Source organism: Corapipo altera, unplaced genomic scaffold (genome assembly GCF_003945725.1).
Source record: "Corapipo altera isolate COAL_440 unplaced genomic scaffold, ASM394572v1 0, whole genome shotgun sequence".
NCBI lineage: Eukaryota > Metazoa > Chordata > Aves > Passeriformes > Pipridae > Corapipo > Corapipo altera.
The window spans coordinates 48650715-48660355 of record NW_020884872.1 but is presented as its reverse complement, the minus strand read 5'-3'; the positions used below and the strand labels follow the sequence as shown (position 1 = coordinate 48660355).

At 41.4% G+C, this 9641-nt stretch overlaps 1 protein-coding gene across 3 annotated transcripts in view; it reads left to right on the top strand.

Moving 5' to 3' along the window:
• The first annotated feature begins 1441 nt into the window (after positions 1-1441).
• The window catches only part of NDFIP2 (Nedd4 family interacting protein 2), a 45757-nt gene continuing 37557 nt past the window's right edge, over positions 1442-9641 (top strand). For all 3 annotated transcript variants that reach the window (XM_027646097.1, XM_027646092.1, XM_027646084.1), the window contains exon 1: positions 1442-1585. In XM_027646097.1, the coding sequence (XP_027501898.1) occupies positions 1550-1585 (36 nt within the window). In that variant the 5' untranslated portion in view covers positions 1442-1549. The remainder of the gene's footprint in view (positions 1586-9641) is intronic.

The window sequence follows — 9641 nt, the reverse complement described above, 5'->3', positions numbered from 1 at the left end:
TTCAGAACTGAAGGTTGCATCTTAATAAATGCTTACTTAATTGTATTCCAACATTTGCAGACTCAAATTCCATTTGGGAGCTATTAACTATAGCCCAAGTCAGAGTTTCTAGGACAGTGTATTCCACAGAACTGAGATACAACACTTAAAAACCCATGGAGATCAGGTAACAACTTGTTGGGCTGAGATGTCACATGTAACACTTGAGAAACAGTTTACTTTGGAGATATTCGTTGCTAACAATATAGAAGATGATAGAAGTTAAACTGATTACACTGATTACATGAATGGTCCAATTTTCACGTCCCATGAAATCTGGCAATGTAATTAAGAGATTTTCTTCTATTTGGTAGCTGAAGCACACTGCAATACTCTGTACAAACTTTCTTAAACTCAAGATGACCCTTACTAATAACTGTTCCTTTTAAGACAGAATAATTAAACATAGAAACATTCATTATGTATAGAAGTAAAGAGGCAAAAGGAGAAAATCCTGTTAGGAAAATAATAACATTAATCCATTTCTAACCTATATTTCTATGCCAAGTTTGTTTCCTAACTGCTAGGGCTTTTGATGTGCAACAGGAACATAGCAAATGCAACAAACAGGATCAGCCTGAAATTTTCAAACTTTTTTTTTTTCATAGCTGTGGTAACTGCTGCATTAGCTAGATACAGGCTGCAAGCAAGGTCCCAGGCACACACACAAAGTCTCACGCTTCCACCTCCTCCTCTCTTATAATCCTATCTTCACTCCCACCCCCATCTAGAAACATAACTGCGAGCTCACTCTCCACTTCTCTGCCCTCCTACGCACACCTATTGGGACTTCACTCTCTCAAGACCTCAGCCAGCTCATCAGTGATGACTGCCTGCACACCACCACTTTACCCTGCTGCTCAGGTCAGCCTCCACGCTGGCAAGCAGCCCACGTAAAGGTGATGACCTGGGCTGGAAGGTAAAGTTCTACATGCTGGTCATTAGTGAGAGCGAGAAGCCACTTTCATGACAGTATTTGCCTTGAAGATCAGTTATGCTGCATCACAAACACTCCACTGCTGCCAAGAGCTGCATCTATGGCTATTTCGAAATTGTTGCCTACCACAGCTACACATCTGGCAACCTGGGAATCTAGAAATGAGTCAGCCTCCTCTAATATACCTTTATGGGTGAAGGCATTTTTCACTGGTTTTATTCCAGGAGGCCATAAGCCCTTCTCAGCACCCCCGAGAGAACCGCGGGGAGCGGAGCGTCGCGGAGGAGGAGGAAGACGCAGAGAAGGAGCAGAGGCAGAAAGAGGACACGTACCGACGCCCCAGCCCTGTGGTGAGCGAACACTGCTGTCACTCCGGCGGGCCGGGCCGGGCCGGGCCGGGCGGGGGGGCGGTGCCTGTGCCGGCTCCGCCGCCGCGGGGGCGGGCCGGGGGCGGGCACAGCGGGGCACGGCCGGGGCGGCGGCGGCTCCGGGCGAGCGGCCGGGGGAGGGAAGGAAAGAAGGACCGAGTGACGCGGGGCCGGGTTGGAGGAGCTGCGGCCGCGCCGGACCAGGATGGATCACCACCAGCCCGCCAGCCGCTACCAAGTGGTGAGTGCGGAGTCCCCGGGGAGGCCCCGGTTCTCGCCTCCCGCCGCCCCCTCGGGTCGGCGCGGCGGGCGCGGTGCGAACCGGGGCGCCCTTTCGTCCCGGCCCCCGGTTCGCGACTCCCGTGCTCGGGGGTCTGGCAGGGATCCCCGGCGTTCCTCCAGCGCCGGACCGGGGCCGAGCGCGGCCCCGTCCCGCGGCGGGGTCTGACAGCCGGGCCTTGCTTGGCCGTGGGCGCTGCCCCCGCCCGCCCCCCCGGCAGCCGGAGGGGGCGGCTGCCCGGCCTGCTCGGCAGACCGCCTTTGCCCGCCACCCACTCCCCTCCCGCGGCTCTCCGCGGTGCTCGGTCCCGGCCCGGGGGCGGCGGGGTTTCCCGAGCACCTCCCTCGCCGGGGAGGGGGTGGTGGCTCCCGGGAGAGCGACCGGAGCAGGACGGCGATGCGCGCTGGGCTGGTGCGGAGCGGCTGGGGAAGGGCAGCGTTAGTTGTCTCTGGTTAGTACGTGCCGGGGAGCGAGGCTCTGAAACCCTGTGGTTTCTAATAGCCCGTTGCTGCCTGGCGTAGGGTAGAGTGTAAGGCCTGGATGAAGATTGGATGGAGGGAGCTGTAAAATGCAGGAGACTGACCTTCAGCCGGGCTCTGTGTCTGTGTGCGTATGCACATATACGAGCACACTACCTTAAGAACAGTCTTCAGTGCTTTGCAGTTCACTGAGACCAATTTAAATGCCCCTTCTTTCGTTCCTGAATTTCACTCCAGAAATAATCATTTAGGACGTAAAGATTTTTCTCCTGCCCGAATTGACTGCCCTTCTTGTTTCTTGCAGTAATTAGTTTAATGTCAATTATACTCAAAATATATAAGCTCTTTTGATTATTGGGTGGAAAAATGACTTAGGTGCAGTCATTGTCCTCAAAAGCTTCAATTTTATCCTTTAGTTCCTTGTACTTGATGGCTTTGCTGTCGATCTAAAGGTATGGAAGTCTGAAATCTTTGCTGCTGTCTGTAATTCGAATTTCTGTTGCAACCTTCTAGCTAAATCCTGATTTATTTATCTTGGGGTGTTCGTGTTTTATAACTCGAGCACTGAAAAGAATGTCCACAAAAGTAAATCACATTTACTTCTGTGCATGTGTAAATACTTGTATTCAGATTCTTCCTAGGTTAAGATTTAAGAAAAAATACTGGCAAAACCCTTTATTATATTTGGAATATTTATTTGGATAGTCTTAAAGCATTGAAAATTTCTATGTGCTTTTGAGCACTTATATACGGAGATTGTCATGTATCTGATGTGCACACCAAGCACCCCGTGACTTCTCATGAGTGGTGTGTGCCTTAAGATTGCCTCTTGGTTGCCAACTGCTTTACGGGTCAGTGCTTTCTAGCACACTTCTTTTCCTGCACCATGCTTCCGTAACTTGAAATTAGTAGGAATTCTAAGTCATTCCTTCTTCTCTGCAACGGAGAACGAAAATGCTGGCATAGCGTTTTCACAAGAGCCTACTGACACTATCTTCCCTGAGGCCTGCGTATGTTTTAGTAAGTAACCTGGGTATGTTTTAAAAGACCTTAAAAGCATATGGTATTAAACTTCAGGCAGATAAAAGTGAAACTTAATTCAGTTCCTCAGAGGAGTTAACAAAAACATGGTAAGGTGGAATGGAGAAATAATATGCCTTTGTTATATTTCTATGGTAGGTTTGTTAGGAACTTCCAGTGATGGTGCTGGTGTCCAACTCTGGGTAAACGTGCTTTGATGTGGCCTTCCAGAAGTTCTTATCTTAACGTTTGACTGCATGAGTTGGCCTCCCCAGTTCGCTGTGTATATTAAACTGTGTGGTCAATTTGTGGCATGAAATTTGTTATGGAAATGTTCTCTGAAGCCTTCACAATTAAAGCATGTGAAGTTTTGTCAAATTTTTTGTAAATCAGTCTGAGATAGTCCAGAGTTTTAAACCTTCCTACTTACTGTCCCATAGGAAAGAGTATGTTGTTTTATTTGCTTGGTTATATCTGACTGCTAGAGATTGAGATTTTTGTTATGTTAATTATTTACTGTTTTGGGTCAGGGAATGGAAGGAACAAGGCAATTGCAGATATACTTAATTAGCACCTGATTATTCATGTGATCTTAAGTGTTGTGGTGTATTTGCTTACATAATGGCTGTAATAGGTACTAAGCAATAGATCATTTCAGATTTTGTGGTTGTGTCCTAGTTGTTAAAGACAAAATATAGAAGAAAAAGACGATTTAATGTAACTAATACCACATTTTATGAATGTTTTATGAATTTAGTTTTATGACTATCCAGCTCCCTAGTGCTAAGCTTGTGGAATCTGGCCTGTTCTACTGTGGTCCCTGAATGTCTTTTTTTTTTTTCTTTTTCCTCCCATGAGAAATAATAAACACCTTTTTTTTGGTTCTCTTTGTAGCCATTCTACCTTTACTTGTAACTGATCTGCTTGGTTCTATTCAGGAAAAATTCTCATCTAAAGAGAAAGAATTGCAGATGTATATTATTATGGAAAGAATTACTGACTTATATTTCTGTGCCTAGCAGTGACAGTAGCAATTCAGAGAAGTTGAAGGAGCTATCTTTCTCTTTCTGTTTGTAGTTTCTTCAAGTAACTTAAAGACTTAAAGACTGGCGGGCAATTTAGTGTTGAGCTTTAGCACTAAAAGCTAGTTTTATGACTTCTTACGAAACAGAAAATGTCTGATCAGAAAGCTAACCCTCTTTTTTTTTTTTTTTAAACTTTGTCGGAAATAGCTCTGAAGCTTCATTCTTACATATTGTTTTTCCTTGTGTGTCTGCATTTTATTTACAGAGCAGTGTAAAAATGTTCAAACCAGGCAGCTGTTAAAAGCTGGTACTTGGAATTGGAGCAAAGTAAGTGTTGTGAGCCAAGAGCAGGCAGTACGTCAGCATTACGTAACTATTCGCCGCGGGCGTGTGTGATTTGTATTGCTTTCTGCCCCTCCTTTTTTGTCCTCTCTTCATAGGAGGAAAAGACAACTAATTGACGGGTAAGAATTTGTAATGCTTCCCTGCAGGAATGTGACATTAGAAGTAAATTAGCCAACCTTTGTCTTGCTTTACTTCCTTTTCTTTTGTCCTTAGACAGTTGCATGACTGCAATCCTGTTGGTAAACATTGGTAAACATTTTGCATTCCACATTCCTTGCAGGTATAGTCAGTTCAGCTGTGTCATTTCCTTATTGTTGTATTTTTCTGTTTCTTCTCCTATTCTGCTTTTCGTTGCATAAGGCATCAACTTTAGGAAAATTATAATAAAAATTCTTCAGTGGACATTCTCCTGATTGTTTTTACCTTCTGGCTCTTTGTCATCTGACCTTAATTTGTCCATTACTATCTTGTTTGAAATGTCTGCTTCTAGTCCACTCTGTTTGCCAAAAAAGTGATTGGAATGGTGCTTTTTGAACCTATACTGAAACAAAGAAAAAGAAATGCAGCAGTTTTTTCCAACGCATAAAAATTGGGTGAGCAACCGAGCATTAAAGCTCAAGATTGCCTTTTTTACTGTGAAATGTGGTTTTCCAGATAACTGAGTCATGAGGGAAGACTACACGTACATACGAGTGATTTAGGCACAGAAGTCATATTGAAGGCTGCAGGACTTATGTGCTGTGCTGCTCAAGAATTATAACAAATTCTTCACTCCCCACAATCTTTCTTGATTAAAGTTTTGGGCAGCCAATTTGGGGTCAGGTAGTCATGAGTCTTTGACTTACGTTTTGTCAGAGCTGGATAGGTGAGTGATAACATGGGTAGGTAACAAACCAGTTTGGATGGAGTCAACGGCAGGATGTCAGTTTAGCTGCTGCTGAAGTTGCCATGCTGCTGTAGCACTTGGACCTGGTGGGATTTGTAAGTGATGTGTGAGGCAAGACTGAGATGACAGCCTGCTGTTGTACAGCATTATACAGGGATAAAGAAATTGTGATTTTTTTTTTTTAAAGGCGTGTCAATCTTGTATGAATGTAAGTTGTGTGTGCTTTTTAGAAACAGGGTTAAGAGGTGCAAATTTGTACTGTAAACACTTTATAGCAAAACAGAAATTCAGATAAGGTTTTATTTTCTGTATCTGTTAACTCCATTGTTGCGGACACTTTACTCTCACAAAGTTATCTGATTAAAAACCTTTATCAAAGTCAAGTTGTCTTTGTAGCTCTCATGAAAGTCAACCTACACAGGAAATGTGAACAGAGAAAAATCTCTTCCTCCTTCCTTTCTTTCCAGAGGACTTAACCTAATAGTGATTGGCAAATAAACTCACAAATATTGTTTATTCTATGCCTTTTATATAAGACCACTAGCTTATATCTAGCATATTTTCTATAGTATTTATTGTCTTAGGAAAACTCTTACGTCATTGGTGTTACTGAACAGATCAAGCTAGCTTACATTAGGGAATTCTGTTGCTTTACACAGATATGAGATGATGTTGTAACTGGTAGATAAAAATACTGCATCTAGAGGACTAAGTTCATAGTACTGAAAAATGCTGAGTAAAGATGCATTAGCTGATAAACGTTACTGTAGCCTGCTTGTGACAGTTGCACTGATATTTTTAGTGAGCCTTGGTCATTGAAGATACAATTTTTTGTGGCACTGACTATTTGCATATGAAACACCTAGCATAGACTTTTAATAGTTTAGAAAAGCAACTGAGGATCTCCTGTAATGAAGTAAATGACACTTTCAAGACAATGGTTTGCCCATACTGCTTAGTTGCTTTTTTGGACTGTAAGAATAGACATTTTAAATTCTGAATTTATTTTTGTAACAATTTTATCTGTAACAAATTTGTCTATTAAACAGTAGTTTTATTCTTGAAGGAATACCTTTAATATTTTCACAAACATTTTAATATGTTTGCAAATACAGTAGTGATGCAGTTAATACTTAATGGAATACATTTTAAGTTTTTTTCACTTTTTAGTTGTTTTTAATACATTTTATACAAACAAGGAAATAAACCTCAAATCTCTGTGTACTGGACAGGTACAATACTTTCTCTCTATTCTTGTTTGTTAATTTAAATCAGGGTGGTTTAACTTTGTGCATTGCCATCACTGATTTTTGAATTTCTTTTGGAGGGCCACACATGAAACATCCAGCTCTGCAGCTGATTCATGGGAATAACACTGGCTTACTGGTACATCAGGAATATCAGCTGTTGCAATAGCTTTCTGGTTTTTTATATGGGCAGAGGTTATGGGATGTGGGCAGTTTCCTTTTTTTTTTTTTTTTGGTGTGAGCACACAAGGACATAAGCTATGTTGCACACAAATTGGTTTAGTTATAGAGAACACCAGTTTTACCATACTGAACAACAACAGAAAAAAAAAAGAGTACACAGAACCAGCAAAGCATGCCTGGGTTATTCCATTCGGGTTTTTCTCCAGAGGTACTGGTAGGCCAAAATCTAAGGCTAGATCTGTGCAAGGGTAGTGCAGGAGGAAAGATTAGGAACAGGAGTGGCCTTTGCGGTAGCAGCAAGCTGTTGGTGTGGCTAAGCCTATCTTGTGAAACTGGGATTTCGAGGTTCTTGAAAGATACATAAAGCCCAAAGAAAGAGGTACCTGATCTGTGCAGTTACGTGAATTCAGGTAATGTAAAAGGGCAGCTTCAGGCTGTGGCATGCATGCCATATCTTATAAGTCTTCAGTCCTATTAGGGAAGTTCAATAACATGAATAAAATGGCTTCAAATAGCAAGGTTCTTAGCAGAAGAACCTCTCAGCTGTGTTGTGGCCAAGCTAGATGTTCTTTTCATGCTAGTTTAAAAGGGAGAAACTGTAAGCCCCCTCTCAACTTGTTCTTATGTGAAATATGTGGTAGGAACAGCATCAGGATAATCCCAGAAATCAAGTGCTACACTAGTAGGAGCAGTCTTCTAGATGGGGAAAATGAGTTACTTCTGAGAAAAAGTTTCAGAATAAGGCTAGAACTAGCTTTCTGCCCCATGACAGTGTTGACAAAACAAGGAAGATGTGCAATGTCATTGCACCTAACCTTGTGAGATCTCAGTGCTCAATTTACAGTTATAGATTTGAGTATTGTGTTAAGTTTTGTAGCCTCAAACCTCCTCCTAAATTTCAAGTGCATCAGCTACTTTGGAAAGGGGAATGACCAAATTGGTGTATGCCAGTACACTCAATTTAGGCAAGCCGTTTTCAAACAAAGAAGAAAAGTAATCCTGAGATTATGAGTAAAAAAAGAATAAAAAATTGGTTAGGTTGGAGAGGCACTGCCAGCTTTTCCTGCTGAAGCTGAACTACTGCACAGCAAAGACTATGGGTTTGAGCTGCCTCAGGCTTAGATCTCCCACTCCCTGGGCAAGTACTGTTGCAACTAGCTGACTTGAGTAAAACGAGCACCCCCTTCAGCAGCTGTGTTTTTAATGAAAATGTCTAACTTTTTCTGTTTGTGTTAAAGTCATGTCAGGCTTGCACAGCCTGCACTCAGAGCACATGTTGAGGTCAGAGATTTACAGTGGAAGTGGAAAATATATTTCTGTTTTAACATTTAGCTGTTTATTCCACCTAAGCATCATTTCCATTGTTATAGGCTAAGATAAGCTTAAAACTGAGATAGTCTAATTTACTCCTCAGTAACTCTATAGTGAAAACATTAGATATTGAGTCATCCCCCCCAACCTCAACCCTGGCTGTGCATCCAGCTATGTTTGGAATGGACAGAATAATTTAGAAAAAAGTCCTCCAAACTTTGAGTGGTGTAGACAAAAATAAAATCTGGTCAATAAGCTGTATGTGACTTTGTTTTTGTTTGTAAACCTATTTTTCTTAGAGTTACTAGGTGCTTGGCAGAGATTTGTTATATTCCTTCTTGTAGAACATGGATTTTCAGTAAAAAAAAAAGAAAAAATTTTGTCTCCCCACTATTGTGTGGTAACTTAACATATTCACAGACATAGTTTGTCCATTTTAGCTTTGAACAGTATTTTACCTTTTGACAGTAATCCTCTTAGTGTTCACTGATTGTTGATGTAGGAGAGGTCAGAATCATGTCCTTGGTAGATGTATATGTAGCTAGAGCTATTGAATGTGCTTTTGCTTTTCCTGGATTAATCTGAAAAGGTTATGTAGAACAGCCTTGAGGAAAGATTATTATTGACAACTGCTACTGTAAGCATGGTCTTATCTCCTTATTGCTGGAAATAAGTTAAGGGTTCTTTAAAGGGGGATGAGCTCATGGTTAAACATTGCTTTTGTGATGGTTAGTGTAATTCCTCATCTTTGAGGAATGGGTGGTGCCTTTGGTAAAACATGAAACAATTGGGATAAGTGTCTTGGGTGATACTGAGGCCAGTTGTCTATTTTCATCGTGGTACTTTGAGTTGATTGTCATATTCTGAAATTTAATAGAAAAAGTCCTTAAGATATTTTTGAAGCGTTAATGCTGTTAATTGAAATCTTCAGAGTTGTGGTTACAAAATTGGCTTGCATCAAATGCATGAAATAAATGGTTAGGAAAAAGATTTGTTCTTTATTCCTTAAAACCTATTCCAAACTCTGTGTGCATAATTTGAACAACTGAGCTGGCCATGCTGCAATGCTGGGCCACAACTGATATTGAGCATTGTGGTATATGTTCCTTTCTTGTGTGCCTCAATCTCTACTACTTTTTTTTTCCCTCCTTAAAATGCTTCCTATGATTCAGTGATAGCACTGATTTGGTCATGTTCTGCTGTCTTCCAGAGAGATGAACTTCCTGGACTGCTGCTTTTTTTTCTTTTGTTATTCTGGTTTTGTTTAGCTGCCTTATAATCAAACAATCTGCTGGAAAGTACCTGTTTTCAAATGTGTGCATCATATATCTGGCAATTGAGAGGTCCAGAGAATGGTCCTTTTGGTCACATATTTTGTAGGATTGCTTTAAAATGCTGAGTCAGCACACTTTAATAACAGGGTTGAAAAAACTCTATACTACCTGATTACACATAAACATGCTTTCTTTAAAGAAAGGACATTTAATGTTTATTGGTGTTTGCGAGTTGTGTTTGTCATTG